The sequence below is a fragment of the Nycticebus coucang genome, chromosome 12, assembly GCF_027406575.1.
Source record: "Nycticebus coucang isolate mNycCou1 chromosome 12, mNycCou1.pri, whole genome shotgun sequence".
In the NCBI taxonomy this organism is placed as follows: Eukaryota; Metazoa; Chordata; class Mammalia; order Primates; family Lorisidae; genus Nycticebus; species Nycticebus coucang.
Genome location: NC_069791.1, coordinates 62,200,020 through 62,221,177, shown reverse-complemented (window position 1 = coordinate 62,221,177; position 21,158 = coordinate 62,200,020). Strand labels below are relative to the sequence as shown.

Below are 21,158 nucleotides of genomic sequence, written 5' to 3'. Positions count from 1 at the left end.
ACTGAGGAGAAAGGAGAAAGGGAGAGGGAGTGGAAGAAAAGGGAAAAGGAGGAAGGGGAAGGGGCTGGGAGGAGAAAGGAGGGAGGGAGAAGAGGAAGGAAGAGGAGTGGAGAGGAGACGGGAAGGAGGGGAAGAGAAGGAAGGAGAAGGGGGGAGGTCGGATGAGGGGCAGGATGGGAATGAAGGGGGCAGGGGGAGGAGGGAGGAGGAGGGCAGGGTGGGCAGAGGACTTCCCCAGCTCTCAGTCCAGGCCTGTGTTTCTCCCTGCACATTTGTTGGTTATTGATAAGGGGTCACCTGGCACCAGGCCCCAGTATGGGCACCAAGCAGGCATTTTCCTGGTGAGCCTTCCACGAAACTGGGAGAGAGGTAAAGTTCAGATCGCACTTCCCAGTTGAGAAGACAGGCTGGCAGACCCTACGGCCTGTGCTCCTGGACGAGGCCAGATAGTCCTGGGCCTCTCACCGCTTCCTGAGACTCCCACCAAGTACTCAAGGGAAAACCTGGCCCTGAGCTGCCTGGGCGTCCTCAGCCTGAATCAGGAGCCAGTGCCAGAGTGACTCTTTCTGAGACACGAATTTATAGCCACATGTGCTGCTGTCTAGTCATTTGCATTCACCCTCCTGGCACGGGCCCTTCCCTAGGTGTCAACTGTGGTGTGCTGAGGAAGGCAGGAGGTGGGCGACAGGGGGTCGTAAAGTCCATGAGGGGCAGGAGGCTGGAGTGTTGTAGGATGGCGAGAGGGGCAGCAGGGGCCTAGCTTCCCTACTGGCCAGTGGCACCCTGGTTCTCCTGTGCACCTGCACAGCCTGAGTCTGGGCTGCAGGTCGTCACATGAAGCTCTGACAGGCTGACACTGCTCATGTCTAGGTGGGATCTTTGGAGGTGCTGAGAGCAGCAGGCAGGGACACAGAGCAGGACAGACGGATTCGGGAAAGCCCTGATTTCACACCCCACTTTGTCTTGTGTCTGCTGGCCATGGGACAAGCACAACAGGCACCTCCAGCTGCCAGGGAGGCGGGGGTCCTCAGTTCCCCAGTTGTAAGAGGGGAGGTTGCTGGCTGCTGTGGCCAGGAGTCCCCTCCCCACACTTGGCTTCCTTTCTGGAGGTCAGAGTGCCTGGGATCTCAGAGGGTCCCACACGTGACTATTTTTAGCACAGGCCATGACTCAGGGCAGAGGCGGGATGGGCTGTCCCTGTGTCACCACAAGGACCTCATGTTTGCACCCTGATTTCGGGGAAGGAAAGTCAAAAGGGGCTGCTCTTGGTTTTACTTTTGATAGAAACCAGCCCCTCCCTCTTCCTGTGTGGTGAGGGCTGGGCAGGCGGGCAGGCACCATCCTCCACACTGGGAGTACAGGCAGTGGCCCAGCTTCCGGCAGCACCAGCACCTCAAAGCCTAGGGCCCCACAGGTAGGCAGGGGCCCACTATGCCATGGACTGGGAAGTTCAGGGTGGCAGGAGTCCACCTGCTCAGCTCTAGAGGCTGCAAGTTCAAGGTGGGTATCTCCAGAGGCCTCTCTTCCAAGGCTGGTCAATGGTCTCCTTCTGTGGTATCCTCTCATGGCTGTCCCCTTGTGTGCGTCTGTACCCTGATTTCCCCTTTCATGAGGGTGCCAGCCATGCTGGATTAGGGCCCTGTCTCCAGCCACATTCTGAGGTGCTGGGGTCAGGACTCCAGTGTGGGAAGAGGCACAATCCAGCTATGGCCACCTCAGGAGTCACCCAGGTATTGGACATACCTGAGGCAAAAGTGGGCAGAACTGGAGGAAGAGTGGACATGGGGGGGATGCTGAGTGCCCTGTGTGCGCGAACTATATGGCCTTCAAGGCCGCTGGGACCAACCCTGCCTGGTTTCTGGTGGCACCAGTCAGGTAGGCCCTCGGACTGAGCTTGTGGGGGTGGGTTGAGGGTCCCCATAAACCTGCACCAGGGCAAGTGGTCACCCATGCCCTGCCAGATCTGCCCCCCCACCCCCAGTGCATGGTTTGCTCTGAGGGCCCTGGCACTAAGTGGACAGCTCCCTTGAGCCCCAGGAACCCAGAACGGACTGCAGAGTGGGACCAGAGGCTTCGCAGCCTGCCCAGGTGCCTAAGACAACTCCATCACCCCCAGGCCATATAAGGGGTAAGGGCCCAGCCCGTCCAGTGTAGGAGGAGGCTGGTAAGACCTCCTCTGGAGGGCGAGGCTGGGCTGCAATGACCAGCTGGCATTGGGATTTGACATGAGGGAGTATTTGTGACAGCTCTGCCGGACAGGCAGGATACAGCCTCTGACCTCCCAGTCTAGCTCCCAGGGATTCTTCCTGCTGCTGTTTCTAGAAACTTCTGGGTCAGCCTAGGGAGGCTCTGTGTGCAGGTGTGAGCCAAGGGTGCCTGTGTCTGCACCAGGCAAGTGGCCTGGGCCTCAAGAGTCCCCATCCTTGACAGCTGTTTATCACAGCCATCTCCAGTGCCAACAAGCCCAGCTCCTCCACACAGCATGGGGACCTCCCCATGGCTTTGAGAGGCCAGAGCCTGGGGTGCCCCCATGGTCAGTGGCTGGAACCCTGCCAGGGGCTGAATGGTATCTCTTAAAAGATGTGTTTGTGTTCAACCTGCAGTACTTGCAATAGTAAATTTGTTTGGAAATCAGGTCTTTACAGGTGTCATTAAGTTAAGATGAGGTCAATGTGGGTTAGGGTTGGCCCCCAGTCCTGTGACTGGTATCCTCATTAGAGATGCAGAGAGCAAGCCCATGTGATGACAGAGACAGAGGTAGACAGTGTATCCACATGCCCAGGAGCCCAAGGCTGGACACACAGGCCCACGGTGAAGCCAGATGTTTCCTATTTGTCTTTTCTGTAGAATTGACCAGAGCCAAAAAGACCCCAAGGCCATGAGCCCTCTGTGGTGGTGTCAGTTGAACTTGCTGTGAGAGTGGACAGAGAAACTCAGCAGCTCAGGTCTGTCGGGCTGTTTGCCTCCCGCCATCTTTCTCCTGTCTCAGGTTGTGCTCAGGCCTTCCTCCCTCCCAAGCCTCCCAGGGGGCCCCTGGACCCCTCATGACCTGACAGCTGCTGCTTCTGTATGCCTTACAAGGTGGAAGCCAGGCCAGAGAAAGTTGAGGAGGCCAAGGCAGCTGCCTTTGAGGACACTCATGCTTCCCCCTGCTGTGGGGGCTGGGCCAAAAAGGGGTCAGTCCATCATTGGGCACAAAGGACCTTGCTGTCACTGGACGTGACTGCGTGAGGTGGCCATGGAGGCTTTTGGCCCCAGGAGTGAAAATGCCTCCTACATCTATCCAGCTGCTTAGAAAGGCTGTGGGGGAAAGAGACAGCTGTGAAGAGGAGCCAGGCTGCCCAAGCCACCATCTGAGCAGGTGAGAGCCAGGGCCATGCACTGGAGGTAGGGGAAGCTATGGTCTGGCTTTGGGCCTCTGGAACAGATGTGTGTAGACACAGGAGCTCTGCTGGCCACCCCTCGGTCCTGCCTGCTCTCCTCTCTGGTTAGCCTTGGCCTTCCTGCTCCCAACACCTTTCCCGTAGTGAGGGCCAGGGTCTTGCTGACCTGTGTAAGCCCAGGATACCCAGTTTCACACCAAGCCCGGGGCCTCTGATTCCTACTTGGCAAGGAACCTTCCTACCCAGGTTCCCCAGGGCCCAGTGCTCTCCCTGAGATCCTTCTAGAGGCCCTAGGAGGCTGGGAATACAGACCCTGGCCTTTTCCTTTCTTAGATTCTGGCCTGGGTCTAGGCTCCCTAATGACTAAAAAGACACTTATTGAAAGGAGGTATTCAATGGGATATCATTTAACCATAAAACGGAGGAGAATTCTGGCATGTGTTGTTATACAGAAGAACCTCGAAAACATCATGCTGTGTGGGAAGCCAGACACGGAGGCACGTGTTGTATGATCCCGCTCACATGTGTGGGCAGATCTGTCTCCATAGAGACAGAAGTGGATTATGGTTGCGGGGCTGGGGTGGGGGTGGGGGGCAGCTGCTGATGGGTGTTTCCATTTGGGGTGATACAAATGTTCTGGAATTAGACAGTGGTGATGGTCACACAACCTGGTGAATATACTACCAACTACTGAATTGTACACTTTAAAGGGTGAATTTTATGGTATGTGAATTGTTTCAATTGTTTGTTTTTTTAATTTCAGGTTAATATAAGAGTACAGATGATTAGGTTACATTGTGTTTGCTGGGTAAAGACCAAATTGTAGTTGTGCCCCGCCCCCAGGAGGGGTGCCGTAGACCACCTTACATTGTACCAGGCCTTCTTCCCTCTCCTTCCCCCCCAATGGAGTTTAATTGTGTTTTTCTCTTGTGTGGGTGTGTCCTTGTTTATCTATTGGCTTCATATTAGTATTGCATACATTGGATTCTTGCTTTTCCATTCTTGTGATACTTTACTAAGTAGAAGTTTCTCCAACTGTATCCAGGTTAATATTTTTAGGGCTGAATATTATTCCAGCATGAATATATGTAATAAACTACATATACCGTAGTTTATTAATCCATTCCTGGGTTGATGGATACTTGGGTTGATTCCACATCTTGGTGATTGTGAATTGAGCTGCGATAAACATTCTGGTACATATGTCCTTATGGTAAAATGACTTCTTTTTCTTCTGGGTAGATACCTAGTAATGGGATTGTTTATTTCAGTTTTTTTTTTTTAATTTTTTATTGTTAGGGATTCATTGTATTTCAGTTGTTTTTTAAAAGAGGAGATATCAAAAAGTGAAACTCAGCACCCAAGCATCCACCTCTGTAGTTCTTCCTGGGGTCTCCTGTCTGGAGGGCAGCCCTGAGTCTGCTGAGGTGCCTGGGGCCTCCGAAGGGTCCTTGAGTTACACCCAGGGATATATGGCTGGGTCGAGGTGGTCTCCTCGGCTCAGTCTCCCTCCTCTCTCCCCAGACTCCTGCGAGAGCAGTGGATCCGGGCCAAGTATGAGCGGCAAGAGTTCATCCACCCAGAGAAGCAGGAGCCCTACTCTGCAGGTGAGGCCCTGGCTGGCCACCACGCCCCTATCTCTCTGTCTCTCAGTCTCAGTCTCACTGGCTCATGGGTTTGAACTCATGTCCCTCACCCGTTTTGCCTTCTGACTTCGAGCCAGTTGACCCTGTGCTCAGAGTCCCCACGACTGTTTACAATCCAGGCCTTGCTGAGTGCATGTGTTTGGGCAGCCATTGCGCCACCCTCCTCTGCGAGGCGAGGACCCAGGTGGGGAGCAGGAGTGGTCTGATGCAGTGGCGGCACCCACACCATGAGAGGCCACAGCCAAGCCAGCAGCCTCCACCTGCCCCTGGGGCCCGACTGGGTTCTGTTGGGTCCTCCGTGGTCAGCAGAGGTATCCAGGCAGTGTCCTAGCATCCTAGAGCTTCTGTGGACTGGGAGGATCTATGCAGGTGTACCTGAAAAGGCGGTACATGCAGGGATCCTGGGAGACCCAGCTACACCCCAGCCTCAGTCTCTCCACCGCTTGTCAGTGGCCCCAGTGGCCACCTCTGCTCTGTATCCTGTGGGTTGTTTGAAACTCTGGTGTAGTCGGGCCCAGTGGTAGTACACACCTGTAGTCCCAGTTACTTGGGACTTGAGCCCAGAAATTTGAGGCTGCAGTAACCTGTGGTGACACCACTGTATTCTAACCTGGGTGACAGAGTGAGATCCTGTCTCAAAAAACAAACAAACAAACTACTGAACTGAAATTAAACCAAGAGTTAAATAAATAAATAAAGCTCCACTGCTTCAAGTAGGAGCCGCGAGCCTGAGTGGGCCAGGCTCTTTTCCAAAGCCAATCTTTTGATCTTTGGGAAGGGGCTCTGTGGTTTTTCCTCAGAGTAGCTCAAGAACTCCATGACAGGGACCTTTGAATCTAAAGCATGTTAGATTTAGATTGTGAACTGGCAGCTGCCCAGCCCTGGCCTAGGTGGTGGACACCAGACCCTGGGCCAGGCCACTCCACTTGCAGGCCTGTGCCTGGGCTGGGCTGTTGCAGCTGCTGGAGACTCCAGGGAAGCCCTCTACCCTGGTCTGGCCCTTGGCATGGGGACAGCCTCAAGGTCCTCCCAGAAAGTGAGGCCTGTGGGTTAGGAACTTCAATGGCAGCAGGTAGCAGGGAGGTGCGATGTGTGCGGCAGGCCACTCCCAGCCCCATAGCCAGGCCAGTATGGCGCATGCTGCTGGCAGGTGGGCTCTGAGCTGAGCACTGACTGTCAACATGGGGTGCATGGGCTCACAAATGCCCCTTCCTCTACCAGGTCATCCTTGTTTCACAGGTGAGGAAATTGAGGCAGGTAAAGGGACAGGGCCTGGAATTGAGTGTCAGCATACTCAGCACAGGCAGACCTGGAGGGCTAGATGCCAGGCTCCAGCTGTGAGGCTATGACAGCCCTTCACGGGGACGGGAGAAGCAGCCCCTTCCCAGCCTGGCCCTGGACCTCGGACCAGCCTCACACACACTGGAGAGGTGGCCCCCAGGCAGCTGAGCACGGGACACCATGTGGTCCAGCAATCCTGCTCCCAGTGTGCCCAGGAGAAGCCAGAACAGGCACCATGCAGGTCTTAGTACACAACCTCCACACAGCACTATTCACAGTTGCCAAGAGGTGGAAGCAGCCCAGACACCTGTCAGCTGAGGAACAGGCTCAAGAACTTGGTCTGTGCAGTCAAGAGAATGTCATGTAGCTGTAAGAAGCGGACCCCTGACACACACCACACTGTGAACATGGCTTGACAGCATGACTCTGAGGGAGGGAGGCCAGATGCAGGACACTCCTGTGACTCCATTTGTGTGAGATGTCCAGGGCAGGCGTATGCACAGGGACAGAAAGTGGATTAGTGGTTGCCAGGGGCTGGGACAGGGCTGGGGCAGGGCTGGGGCAACTGCTGATGGCTACAGGATCTCCTTTTAGGCAGAGAAAATGTTCTGGATTTAGGCAGAAGTGGCAGTTATCTGGCATGGCACATGAACCAGATGCCACTGAAGTGTTCACTTTAAAATGGTGAGTTGAGTTTGTAATATCCTGGCAATGTGGCAGGGTTGGGGGAGAAGCCCTCAGTCACTCAAAGCCCCACCTGTCTCTCCCCAGGGCCCCCGGAAGTGGATACCAGTGAACAAGTGGGCTGGCGGGAGGTTGAGGAACGCCCCTCTTGCCCCCAGGGGACTCAAAGACAGTCATGGGTCCCATCATAGACCATGGGGTGACCCAGCACCTAGAGTCAGGGAGGGGCCTGTGCTCCTGGCTCCCTCTCCTCGCCCCAAGGTACACTTGCCATCCTCCCCAGATCGCAATTTCCTCCCCTCAGCAATCCCTAGTGTCAGGGAGAGAAGAGGAAGGCAGGGGTGAGCTCAGGCCTGCGCCTGCAGCCCCAGACCCTCCCTTGCTCTGGCCCACTCACTTGGGGACTCTCAAGATCCCCAGTGCTACCTGTTACCCTGATACAAACATATTACAGTTTATAACAAGACAGCATATAACCTGGTTCGAGAGGCAGGTATAGATTGGGGTGATGTAATCATGTCACCCACATTTGTCTGTTCTCATATCAGAATCCCTGATTGTAAGGTGGAAATTCAACTCAGCAGGTCTGAGCTCGCCTGGAAAAGGACCGGCTTGAATGATTTCTGACTTCAGGCCCAGCTCGACTAGCGGTTGGATCAGTGCTGTCGGCACTTGGTTGAACATCTCCACCTCCTAGTTGTGCCTTTGAGGTTGTCCCCCCTCCTAGTGGCGGCTTTACTCTGTGAGCCCCTCACTCAGGTTTCAGGGGAAGGATGAGTGGGTGCACAGAAGTCTCAGGAGTCTGCTTTGTTGGCGTTGTGACCAGGGAGATGTGGTGCCCTGGGTCACGCACCAGCCTCTGGCACTGGGAGTGGACCTCCCACAAACAATCAGAGTCTGGGGTCCACAAGTGGGGGTGGAAAAACCATTGCAGGTTTGGAGGATGGGTGAGTGAGTGTTTTGCAGGTGATTTGGGCATCAATTCCCAGCACATAGGTCAGCTGGGGATCAAGTTGCCATAACAACTGCTGTGAGCAGGATGCCTCCATCCCGCAGCCTGAGGTTCCCTGTGATGATGCTGGTGAAATATCCCCAGTGCCTTGGGGTTTTGAGAAGAATCTAATGGTTCTCACATGACAATGACCAAGGGGTTGGGGGGAGGAGAGGCCTGGCAGCAGGGTGGGCTCCAGAGGCACAGAGGGTCTCAGGCCTAGCCCATTGGCCTTCCAAGGCCATGCTGAGCCCATGGCTGCTCCTTACCCAGGCCCAACGAGACCACACAGCCCGTGGCCCCAGGCATGTTCCATGGGCATTGCTCCTGGTCCCCAGACCATCACAGAGGAGCAGATGCTGGTCCCAGACATCCTGTCTTGGCCCATCTTCTGCAAGGGGGTTTCCTTTCCATCTCAGGGCCATCAGCATTGAAGGTGGGTCTAGACATCCTGTCCCCAAAAGAGAGTAACTCCCACACTGGAAGGGGTGGTTTGGCTCCTTTTAGCCCTTTCTGCCTTGGGCCTCCGCCCTTCTGGGCACTGGATGGCATCAGCACCTCCTGTCTTTGGCTCTAAGCACTGCCCCTCAGAGGGGCTGGACGGCAGAGCCCCAATGAAGCCTTTGTGTCCCACTCCTATGTGTGTCTGTAAGGCTGTTGCTGCCTAGGGTGATAATGCCGTTGTCTCCTGGATCCCTGGATGTTCCTGTCCCGGCCACACTTTGGTAGCTGCGCTTGAAGCTGCCCTTACCTGTCAGGCCCTGAGATTTATGGGGCTGGAACTCTGGGTATGCACAGGACTCCAGACCCCACCTCTCTGAGGCGGTCTACATACCACCTCCGGGATATCAGCAGCCTGGTTGTGTGGGGAGTGTCAGCCACATTGGCCAGAGAGTCTTGACCCCAAAAGCCCAGCAACAAGAAGAATGCTGGGAATCCTGGGGACCCAAGGGATCTCGAGCTACATGGCCTATGCTAGATCCCTGAGGACATCCTCTGGACTCCACCAGCTCTAGCAGGCATCGGCCTTGCCTCTCCTCCCACCCTCTCCCAGGCTGCAGCCTCTCAGCAGCCAATAGGAAGGGCAAGTGGGCCCAGAGTCCTGGTGACTGTTCCTGCCTCAGGCCACAGTCTCTGGTGGGCACTGCGGGGGCAGATGCTATGCCCTGCAGGACACTTTGCCTGTCTCCCAGTGGGTAAGTGTCCAGGTGCATCCATAGGCATCTCTCCCACAGATCCACCAAGTGCCCAGAGCCCCAGGTCCTGCCCCAGTGCTCCCTCCAGGTGTCCAGAGGGTACAGCCCAGGGAGAGGACGTGCCTCCTGGCCGGGGATTCCCTGCAGCACTTCCTCCCTAGCTCCCGGGTTTGCCACAAGAACACTTTCTCACAGCAGTGAGGGGGACGCCCCACCCTGTCGCCATGAAATGCAGAAGTCTCCCTTGCAAGGTCACAGAGGGAGGGGAAACACAGGGCTTGGGAAAGGCCTTGCACCCCCTCAGCCAGGTGAGGTCTGCCGAGGCCGAGGCTGAGGCCCACCCTCAGGCCTGCCTTGAAATCAGCCAGAACTGTGACTCCGGGGTGGCACCTGTGCTCTGGGCTGGAGCTGGGGCAGGTGGGTGGCAGGGGCCTCTTCTTAGGGCCTCTGAGAAGAGAGAGCCCAGCACTGGCTCCTCGGAGGGAGCTCCTGGCAGTGTGAGCCTCAGAATGAACGATGATGACGCAACAGGACTCAAACCCAGAGTCACATAAATATCCACAAGTCAAAGTGACGTGAATAAGTAAGGGAGGGAGAAGGGACAGCCAGGAGTTCCAGGAAATAAATGCAGCAGCAGCAAGGAGCGGAGAGAGCGCCTCACACGCGCAGTAAAATTGTGGCAGAGATCAGCCAGGGGCCCGTGTGCCTCCCCAAGATGCTTGTTCATGACCAAGGAAAAGGCAAGATCTGTCCTAGGGAGAAGCCAGCAGATGTCACTGTCCCAGTGCCCAAGATCAACTTCACTGACGTGGACACCTCCACATGGCCAAGGTGAACCCTGGGCCAAGGAGCCAGCCTGGTCCCTCTACAGCGCCTTCTTGGACCAAGGTTGTGGATGTGGGGGAGGTGCCTGCACCCTCCCCTGAGACTCCCACTTGCCCCCAGGCCCCCTGACCCCTGCTCTCAGGGAAAACCTGATGACAGCTGCTCCCTCCCAGCCAGCCCCCCCGCCTGGGCCACAGCCTCAATGGTGGCTTTCACAAGGGCCTAGACAATGCCCCGTGTTGTCCAGAGGGTCAGGCTGCCCCTGCTGCTGCCTCTGCGACAGACTCTCTTCCTGCCTGAGACTTCAGACCCCGTGCCCCATGGCACAGTGGTCACCCTGTGCCTCTGTGATTAAGGACGGTTACGCTGGGTGGGACAGTCTGACCTTCCTTTTGGTCTACAGCCTGTGCTTGCCGAGTGATGGGGGCGGGGTGCTGCATGTGCCTTAGTTTCCTCATCTGTGTAGTGAGGATGACGTGGCGTCCAGTACAAGGTGTTATTGGAACTCACATGACGTCACTCACAGGTGCATGGTCAGCATGAGGCGTCCCTGGGGAGGGCTGGTGGGGGTCAAATCCCTCAAGGTGATGGTGCTGCGGACTTGGCCTGGCCAGCTGGCTCCTCACTGGATTCAGAGTCCTGCAGTGTTCTCTGTCCACCTGGGGTGGGGTTTGCTGAACTTGTGTGTTGAGGCGCTGTGTATGGGTCTCTAGATTAGGTGCTGTGGAGTGGGGGTGCTCTGGGGCTAATCTGGCCTCTGAAGGGCAGCCCCATGCTGGGCATTGTAGGAGACACAAGGTGAACAGGGACCCAGGGAGTCTCCAGCCCTACCCTCTGACCCCTGCGAGCTGCTCATGGTCTCTGCTGAGTACCTTGCCTGTGACATACTGAAGGCCCAGTGTAGGGATCCTGGTCTGTGTCTTGCTGTGGCACGAAAGCAGCACAAAAGTGGCACAACGCCCGGGTGACTGGGATCCGGCTCAGAGCTGCCCTGCAGGTCCCTCCCGCAGGTACTGCTGACCAGGTTGTTGAACAAACGAGTGAGTGAATGGAGGATGGATGAGGGCGCATGTGCTCACGGTCACACACCTGGAGTCCTTGCCAAGTGACCAGGGAACAGCCCGCTCTGGGCTCAGCCTGGAGCTCCCCACCCTGAACCAGCCCCGGAGAGTAGCCCTGAGGGTCAGACCTGCTCCTTGGGGAAATGACCATCCCTGACCCCTGCCTTCATCCCCGGAGTCCAGAGCAGGCTAGTGTGGGGAGGGGACAGTCGTCCCAACGCCCTTGGTCCTAGATACTGTCCTCTGCTCCAACTCTTAGAAAAGATGCCTGAACCTTAGACCTCCTGCCATCTTTCCCTCTCCTTCCTGGCGTTCAGTGCCCACTGCCAGCAGGTAGGCAGTGTGGGCTCCAGTGTGTGGGGGGAGCAGACACCAAATAGAGTATAGTTGGGTTCCCGAACCCTCCAAAGGGTGTAGCTGTGGGTCTTCAGCCTCCTCTGTTGACTAGTTGTGGCCCAGAGACCCTGTCCTGGCAGGCGCATCAGTGTGTCAGCAGGGACCCAAGAGCTGGGGTAGACGGAGCTGGGTGGCCCAAGCAGCAGGCAGGGAGCTGGTATGGCCCTGAGCAGATGCTGGAGGAGGCGCAGACTGGGAGCCCTGCCTTGTTAGGCACAGTGCAGTGTCCTGCTGCTGATCGCTTGGAGTTGGGGCAGCAGCTGGAACTTGAGCCTGGAAGCAGGTCATGGCCCTTCAGGGACAACCAGGCATGGAGGTCAGGGCCTTGGTGTCTTTGGTGTCTTCAGGCCCAGGCTGTGCACCCAGAGGCCACCCCCCTACCAGGGCACCCTGGGCAGAAGACAGCAGACAGTGCAAGCCCATCTCCCATGTGTGGGAGGCCCACAGAGAGGCCTGGCCATGGAATGCCTAGCCTGGCCCACCACCCAGAGAGCCCCGTAGTAGGCCCCTATGGTTTCTGGCCTTAGTTTAAAATAAAATAATGCATAAATTAAATACATGTGGTATAATTCACATGCACTTTGCATGTCCTATTTAGAGCATAGCTCTCCCAGCTGTGGCAAATGCAGTATGTGAAAGAGCTTCATCACCTCTGTGGTGCCCCCTGGGCCGTGTGTGGCCTTTGTGGTCAGTCCCCAGCCTTGTGACTGTCTGCTTTGGGCCCCATAGTTTTGCATTTTCCAAAATATTGTTAGAACTGCTTAGCGTGTGGGTTTTGGGGTCTGGCTTTTCGGCATGGTGCAGGTGAAGGTCCTCAGGTTGCTATCTGTGCCCCATTCCTTGGCCACAGAGTGGAATCCATGCATGGGAGAGGCACAGTTTGTTCACCCCCCCAACATACACATACACTGTGACAATGGCCCGTGAAGCCACTCTGCATAGCATGTGCCGCCTTTCACGGGATTGTGGCTTTCATTCCTCTTGAATTTTCACAGCTCCTGGGTCATGTGATAAGTGTAACTTTATAAGAAGCTACCACAGTGTTCTCCAGGGAGTCCTACCACTTTGCACCCTCACTGGCAGTGGGAAGGGTCCAGCTGCCCTGCGCCTCTGCCCACTCCTGGGATGGGCAGTGCTTGTGTCTGGGTTGGTTTTGCCATTCCTGTGGGCCTGCGGTGGGATGGCATCATGACTAATGGTACTGAGAATCTTTCCATGTATCATTTCAGGCATTTTGTGGCAGGGCTCATGGAGTGTGGATCTGGCACACAGTAGGTGTTCAGTAAATGCTGAGTAAGCTCATCCAGTCTCTGCTCCACGACTGGCCAGTCCTTTCCAAAACACAGTCACTCCTGGGCACAGCCAACCTGAGGCATGTCCAACAGTGTGCAGATGCCCACCAGGGGCAGCCAAGGCCATGAGCCCCCAAGGCCACAGAAGGGTAAAGACGCTGACCACCTGGGCCTTCACAGTGGCAATGAGGGTGGGCACCAGGCAGAGGCCTTGACATGGGTCTGGACACTTTGGGGTGAGGCCAGCGCCCTCCCAAAACACTATTACTGTGGCCTGTCATCATGCCAGTAATTAGGCAACCTGGCAGCTTGCCATCAGGAGAGCTGGACGCACGAGTGGAGCGTCTTTTCTGTCCTGTGGCTTCATGCTCAAGGGTGGCCTGAGAAAGCATTGATAAGGCCACTTCATGAGTTGTGCTCTTTGCACCAGTGGATCCTCCATCCCTGAGGCTCTCATAGAGATGGCAGTGACAGCTGCCAGCATCTGTGAAGATGCTGTCCCCAGCACTGCTTGGTGGCACGCCAGGCGGCCTTCACCCTTTTTGAGGCGCTGCTGCCACCTTCTGGTTACTGCAGGCATTGCAGAGGCATCCCCACCCAGGGTGTTCTGGGCAGGGTGCCCTGGGGAGCCCTTGCTGGCCAGGTGACCTCAGGACAGGTACACACGTCTCAGACCTTTTCTCAAACACTCAATGGGTGTGAACGAGGCCCCTGCCCGGGTCCCGCTGTGTCCAGGATGTGCTGCTGCAGCTGTCATTATACCAGCATCTGTGAAGATGCTGTCCCCGGCACTTCTTGGCATCCACCCTCAGCCCAGTAAGCCATCAGTCAGAGGCCCAGATGCTGAAGGAAGAACCAGGGGACTTCCTGGCTTCACCTAGCCCAGCACTCACTCAGTCAGCAAACATTCAAGTGGTCTGAGTGCTGTTGTGTGCTGGGGGCCCAGAGGCCCTTCCACAGCCTTGAAGGGGTGCAAGGGCCTCTAAGTTGGGAGGGAGCTGACCTGATCTGGTCCCATCCTGAGACGAAGGTTGTGTTCCTGATGGCACCAGCTGCCCCTCCCTGCCTCAAGCTGCAGCCTTTTTATGGCCATATCTCTTAGAGAGTAGAGAAAATATCCCCTCATCTCTGGTGTGGGGGTGGGCTGTCTGGGCAGTGGGGGGGTACACACTAGGGCATGGAGGGGTGTAGTGGTCAGGGCCGGGTGAGTCTGGCCCTGGTGTTTGCCCACAGCAATGGGCAGGAGCTGTGCTAGCCTGTGCTGGTGCTAATGGCCTTGCCCATGTCCAGACAACTTTTCCTGTCCCTTGCATCTGTCACAGGTCAGCAGCACAGCACTTGATGGCCCCTCACAGGAGCTCCCAGACCCCAAAGTAGCTCATACTGACAGCTGAGCCCCTGGGTCCCTCAGTATGGCCTAGAAACCCCCAGGAGGAGACACCCAGGCACAGTGGGCAGAGCTGCAGGTGATGACCTGAGGTTGGACATAGCAGGCAAATAGGGCCCACGGCCAGCACATACAGCACAAACTCATACGGATGAGTTTGCTGTGCAGCAGAAGCAGCTAGGCCTGAGAGAGAACCCAAAGTGCTTGATCCTGCTTGGCACAAAGTCCCAGGACAGGTGAAAGCATAGGAATGTGATGGGGCTGTGCAAGTGTGGTAGACATCCAGACAGTGCTGGGCAGAAGGCGGCGAGGGCCTGGGGCTGGAAGGGCCCCTCTTGAGCAGCACGGCTTTGGCCACAGTTCAGTGGCTTGAAACTGTCCCCATTTATTCTCTGTTCTGGAGCTTAGAGCTCCTAAATGAGTCCCAGTGGGGCCATGGAGGGGCTGGCGCCTGGTGGCTCCAGTAGGGTCGCGCTGCTTCAGTCTGTTTTTGACGTCTCCTTCTGTCCCCAGTTCTTCCTCTTCCTTCCTCTGCCAGAGTCTCCCACCTCAAGACTTTCAGTCACAGTTGCAGAATCCCTTTGGCTGCAGAAAGCAACATGCCCAGGTGCTGTGGACTCCAGGCAGACACCTTGGGGCCATGCTGCCCAGCACTGGTAGTCACGTGGGTGTGCACAGCATAAAGTTCAAGATGGGGCCTGTGGCCCACTTTCACACATTTGCCAAACAGAGCCAGTGGCAGCAGATGGCTAGAGTTTGTGGCAGGCAGCCTGGGCACCCTAAGAGTATGGGTGAGCTTGGCCTGAGCCACATGGCACTTCTACGTGGTGGGCAGTCAGGCCAAGGGCAGGGCAGGCAGGGTTAGACCTGCTATTTTCCATGCACATCAGGCTGGCAGAGGGTAGCTGGCTGGGGCCCTGCACACCCAGGCCCTCCTCAGGCTGGACTGGGGCGGGGTAGTCACCCTTGGCCCTGGTCTACCACCTGTCTGACCCATGACCCCTGTCTCCCCTAGGGTACCGTGAGGGCTTTCTCTGGAAGCGAGGCCGGGACAACGGGCAATTTTTAAGCCGGAAGTTTGTGCTGACGGAACGAGAGGGGGCCCTGAAGTATTTCAACAGAAGTGACGTGAGCCAGGCATGGGGTGGGGTAGGGGCCCCAGGGTAGGATCCAGGCCTCCAGCTGGGACCTATGGTGGTTCCATATCATGTCCCAGCTGCCCTCCTGGACTCCCAGGGGCCATGCGGCCACCCCCATGGGGACCCCCTAAGACCCCTGTGAGGACCCTCCCATGAAACCCCCCAAGAGGACCCCCATGAAAATCCCCCAGGACTCCCGTGAGGACCCCATAAGACCTCCCAGGAGGACCCTCCTAAGGACTTCCCTTGAATGCCCTCCAGGACCCCCAAGAGGACCCACTATGACCTCCCCAGGACCCCTATAAGGACTTTCCAGGACCCTCAGGCCTCCCAGGCCCCCAGGACTGGCTCCCTGGCTGCCAGTCCCTTTGCTGTGGTGGCTGAGGATCTCTCAGAACCTGGGTAGCCCCTTAAACTCAGGCCTAGCTGAGGGATAGAGGGGTAGAGGGAGCCTTGTCACCTCCCAATCCTGTGGAGCCAACTGGACCCTGGAAGGAAGGACTTCCACTTGGCTGGGGTGCCCTGGGAGAGGTGATCCAGGGATGGGCAAGCACATTGGCTAGAGTAGGGGTCTTGGTAAGGTATCACAGGACTGCCAAGCGCGTATGGCCTCCACTCTCTGAGCTGTGGGGGCACTGCTCACAGCTTGGCTGCCCAATCAGAGGGGCCCAGCATGGTGGCCTGGAAGCTTCACACCTAGGGAGCAGACACCAGGCCAGCCAGTAGAGATAGGGTAGCTGGGGCAGAAGGGGTCGCAGAAGCAGCAGAGCTGTCTGCAGGAGGGGCAGAGAAGGGGCTGTCTGCCTATTTGCTGTCTGCCTATTTGCACAAATCCTCGGGAGGGAGGTATTTCGCCTTTGACTTACAGACCAGAAGCTGAGTCTCAGAGAGATTAGGTAACTTGCTCAAAGCCACCTAGCCTGGTAGGTGCTTCCAACATGCCCAAAGCCCAGCCTTTGTGCTCCCTTGAGTTGGACAATGGCCCCTGCTTGGTACTCAGACTCGATCTTTCTTCCCAGGCCAAGGAGCCCAAGGCTGTCATGAAGATCGAGCATCTCAATGCGACATTCCAGCCGGCCAAGATTGGCCATGCTCACGGCCTGCAGGTCACCTATCTGAAGGACAACAGCACCCGGAACATCTTTGTCTACCATGAGGATGGGAAGGTGGGTTGTGGGGCTTAGGATGCCCAGGAACCAGGTTGCCATCCCCACCAGAGGAGGCTGCCAGCTCATTCAGTGGCAGCTACCCCTCAGCACCCTGTGCCTTCGGGGGGCCCTTCTGTTTGGGGGACTTGGGGTCCTGTCCTTCTGGACGCCTTTGGCTCTGCTGAGAGACAGCTTAGCCCTCGGTGCTCACTCCTGCTCCCTCCTACCACTTTCACACCCAGCATCTCTGGAGGGCCAGGGTGGAGGGAGGGCCCAGGCCAAACTCCCCCAAAGTCTGTCCTTTGTCCTCGTGCAGGACTAAGGGGCCAGTGTACAGCCTGTCACTTTAGTTTTCATTTTCATTTTATCAAGTATGTGCATACAGCTGAAAGAGTTAAATAGTTAAGTCTTGAGAAACAGAAGTTTGAGGCTCCTCCTAACCCCTTTTGGGAACTTGTCCCATGTCTATAAATAACAAGCGCGTGGCGCTGCAGATTTGTCCATTTTAGGCACCATCTGACGCCTGCCCATATGGAAGATGAGCCACGCTCCCTCCAGCCCTACCGCCCACGTGGGGGCCGTGGCCCTGCCTGGCTACGCTCAGTGTGTATTCAGGGTTGATGTTATCGTGGCTGTGAAAATGCCAGTCAGACCTGACCTTAGAGCAAGCTAACTACTTTCCCGTGCTGTGCACATGTTACTTTCCCGAGAGCTGACACTTGTGTTTCCCCCATAGTTGACCATGTGCTCGCCCAGACTCCCCGGACAGCTAATGTCTATGTGGAGATATCTGTCCTGCAGCCCATCTCGCTCCTGGGGATCCTTGCTTCCTGAGCCCCAGCCTTATTGGATTGCGCCTTCCTTGTGGTGAAGCACGACTGTCAGCAGGCCTGGAGAGGGGGCGCCTGCAGGGCAGGTTGCCTGAAAGTTCTTTCTTCCATTTGATTTAGAGTTTGGCTAGATGTAGAATTCGAGGTTGGAATTAGTTGTCCTTCCTAATTCTGGAAGGACAGTGGCTTTGCACCACTGACCCTCCCTCCCAGGAAGTTGGTCTCAGGTTTTAATGTTTCCCGGCACCATGCCTCGACCTGGGTCTGTTCTCCACTGTGCAGGTCACTGACTGGGACTGTGCAGTCTAGTAACGCATAACTGTGAGACCAGGGGATATTTTGGATATTTTCTTAAATTATTTCTTCAGTAATTTCCTCCCTCTACTTTCTCTATTCTCATATGGCTGAATCTTCTATTATTCAGATGTGAGTTCTTTTAGACTGGTTCTCTTGTTTTCCTTCTATTCCTATTTTTCTTTTTTCTCTACTTTCTGGGATTGCTTCAACTTTGTCTTCTGACTCTTCTATTGAGGATTTCTTTTCTGCTCTCAAATTTTTAATTTTGTAGAGCCTCTTTGTGTCCTTAGAATGTTCCTTTTTCAAGCACTGTTCTTGTTTCATGATTTAGTATCTTATTTCCAATTATTAATGTTAATTTTTGAAGCTTTCTTAACCCTGAAAAACAGTCATTTCTTCCAAGTTGCTAAGCTGTCTTGTGAGATTCGCTCTGTCTTCCACGTGAAACAGATACCCTGGGATCTGGGGCTGGTTGGATTCCCCTGAGAAATTCCTACTGCCCAGTGCAGATATACGTGGGCCCTGGAGCTGTGGGAGCTCAAGAGGAGGAAGAAGCTCTGCATTCAGTGGTCCCCAAGATCACTGTCCCTGGAGAGGCACATAGTCTGTGTTCCATCACCATCCCCAGAGTGGTGCCTACTGCACACATGCTGTACCTGCAGAGGCCTCTCTTTTTTGCCCTCCCTGGAGAATGAACCTCTGTCTTCTCCTGCAATTGAAGGGGTAGGGAGGAGCCATATTTCCACTGTTCTCCTGCTCAGGGCCTCCTAATCCCACTCTGGAGGACCTAGAGCTGCCCAAGCCCTTGGGGGGCTGTGTGGTGCAGATGGGGCCACCCATCTCAGCTTTGCCCTCTCTCAGCTTAGCGTTCAGCTTGGTCGTTCAGCATGTGTCCACTTGTTTGCTACCGTCACTTTATAGCAGTTCTCCCCCATCTCCTGGGGTTAGGCCTTAAAACAGCCCTGTAGATTGTGCTAACAGGTCGCTGCAGGGAACTTGGGTCAGGGTGTGTGAGCAGATCTTCAGCTGTATCCAGAAGCTCCCACCTTCCCTTTCCTTGAAAGGTGACTGAGCTTAGGGACAAAAGGGGTGGCCACAGAAACATGGGGACTTTCTGTGAGACCCCCGCCAAACCCCCACTGTGAGGAGGATAAGGAAGGGAGGCAAAGTGGGAGTGGTCACTAGTCCTGGGGGGGAACAACGTTCCAGAGAGAGGAAACCCATGTGCAAAGGCGAAGGGGGGCAGGAAAGGAAGTGCGTGGGGAATAGCACAGCATGGTACTCTCAAGGTGGCGCCCAGCCCTGCAGGACAAACTGAGGACTTCTGCCTTCACTGGGGCACAGTGGGAAGCCTGTGAGGGTGTAAAGCCTGAGGGCAAGTGAGAGGCTTAGCTGCAGAGATGGTGGTCATTGGACCCTGGGGAACCAGTGGGGAGAGCTGGGTTCCTGGCAGGGCAGAGGGCAAGGTCTCAGGCTGAATCTGTGAGGAAAGGGCAGAGCGTGGAATTAGCGTTGGTTCATACCAGGGTAGCTGGAGGAACCCCAAGGGAAGACGGCTGTCCTGAAAGCCAAGGGGAAGCACAGCATGGGCAGGATTTGGGAGTGGTAATCACTGCAGTGGAGGGCACACAGGAAGGGTGTCCCCACAACGATCACTGCAAAGGTCTGGGTAAGTGTAAGCCATTACACCCACAGAGTGAGGGTATCACCAGCAGAGTGAAGTCTCAAAGAGGTAGAGTCTGTAGCAGAGGGTGAGTGGGCCTGGACAAGTGTGGAGGGTTGGGAGGCAATGCAGGGAGGGCAGGGCAGGAGGGCCATAGGCTCTGTGGCCAAGGATGGTGGGTTCAGCATCCTTCATTCACATGGTCGAAGGGGATGGCCAAAGTGGAAGGGGTAGGGCCTATGGAGTGAACTCTGGAGTAGAGGCCATAGGACAGAGGGGGCAGTGACCGTGACCATGGCTGCCTTCCTCCAGGGCTGTGACAAAATACGAGGGGGGAAGGGGTTGGGGTACGAAGGTGGGGCAGCTTGTGGGCTGCCAGGGTCTCTGGCTCAAGAGTGCAGTGGTCAAGAGAGGCTGAACTGATAGGTGGGGACTGGGGCCCATACAGGGGCTCCAGACTCCAGGCTGACCTGGATGAGAGGGACCAGGCCCTGCTGCTGGACAGAGCTGGGATGGGTGCTGTTGTCTGGGGTGACAACAGCAGGGCTGAGTTGGGAGATTTGAGGACTCCCACATTTGAGCTGGAGGGATAGAGAGGGGTCCTGCAGGCCAGGGCCACAGCCTCGGCCCACCAACCCCCACCACCTTCTCTCTGGAGAGCATTTCCACCACCACCAGCTCTAAGTGGGTTTATAAATAGATGAGCCTCCCTCCTCCCTCCACCCCAAGACCTTCACAGCTACAGAACAAGGATCTGAAAAAGCTCAATCTGAAAGGAGAAACGTGGGGCCTTTTGGGACATCAGCACCCCTGCCGTGCCCAGTCTATGGACTCCCCTGCTGGTGTCTGAGGAGGCAGGGGGTGGGTTGGGGGGAATCACCCTTCCTTGGGGTACCCTGGCTCATGGACCCCCTTGGCCCATGGCCCATGCCAGCCTCTGACCCCTAGGAGATTGTGGATTGGTTCAACGCTATTCGAGCTGCCCGCTTCCACTACCTGCAGGTGGCGTTCCCTGGAGCAAGTGATGCAGATGTGAGTAGCTGCCCTGCTCCCCTCCTGGAGCAGGGTCAGGGGAGGTAGACAGCTCTGCCCGTATGCCTGCCCACTAGTGTGGGACGACTTTGAGCCCTGTGGTGGATTGGGGGACAGGCTGAGACCCACCTGGGAGTGGCCCCCTCCTCCTCCAGCATTCTGGGGATTTTAGCTCAGCTACAACAGAGAGGGAGAATGGAGAGAGGTGGGAGTCAGGGGAGGGAGCCTGGGCCCCACCAGCAGCCTCTTTCCGGAAGGGGGCATAGCCTGAGGGGCCCTTGCAGGAGGCTGAGCTAGCTTCTGAGGGACCAGCCTAGGCACCCCACCAGCCCCACCTGACTTGAGTTTCCACCCAGCTGGTGCCGAAGCTCTCCAGGAACTACCTGAAAGAAGGCTACATGGAAAAGACAGGGCCCAAGGTGGGTGTGCAGGGCATGTGCAGTGGGGCTGTGGCCTGGCAGCAAAACCTCTTTTGTGCTTGTTCTGTTACTTGGGCCCAGGCCACCCTGGGGTGGAACATGGGGTGTGCTGTGGAGAGTCTTGGGTGCCTTCCTTGGGTCATCTTGCTGTGGCAACCCTGACCCCAAAAACATTTGTAATAGCAGGTCAGCTTCAGGTTGGTCCTTGAAGCCCTTGTCTGTACTCAGCTGGATCCCTGCTGACCTAGGACCACTGTCCTGGACCTTTGGTCGGGGTCACGTCATGCCTTTCTGTCATTCCCGGCTGTGTCCAGAACCCTAGGTGGTGGGCAGTGCAGGCACAGAGGGGCCCACTAGGAGGGCTGCAGGGGGAGCTGGGTAGAGTGGAGGGGGAAGGGCATACAAGCAGGAGGAACAGCATGTGCAAATGCCCTTCCCACACTGGTGTGGACAAAGCAGGACCAAAGGGGCCTGGAAGGCACACGTGG

General features: G+C 56.2%; 1 protein-coding gene across 3 annotated transcripts in view; it reads left to right on the top strand.

Moving 5' to 3' along the window:
- Window positions 1-21,158, top strand: part of ADAP1 (ArfGAP with dual PH domains 1) — a 48,970-nt gene that overhangs the window by 25,881 nt on the left and 1,931 nt on the right. For 2 of the 3 annotated variants that reach the window (XM_053555283.1, XM_053555282.1), the window contains exons 4-8: window positions 4,908-4,990; window positions 15,158-15,270; window positions 16,301-16,447; window positions 20,168-20,251; window positions 20,608-20,670. In XM_053555283.1, coding sequence (XP_053411258.1) covers window positions 4,908-4,990; window positions 15,158-15,270; window positions 16,301-16,447; window positions 20,168-20,251; window positions 20,608-20,670 — 490 coding nt within the window. Of the gene's footprint in view, window positions 1-1,276; window positions 2,129-2,847; window positions 3,362-4,907; window positions 4,991-15,157; window positions 15,271-16,300; window positions 16,448-20,167; window positions 20,252-20,607; window positions 20,671-21,158 lie in introns of those variants that run through there. The other variant, XM_053555285.1, reaches the window with a different exon arrangement.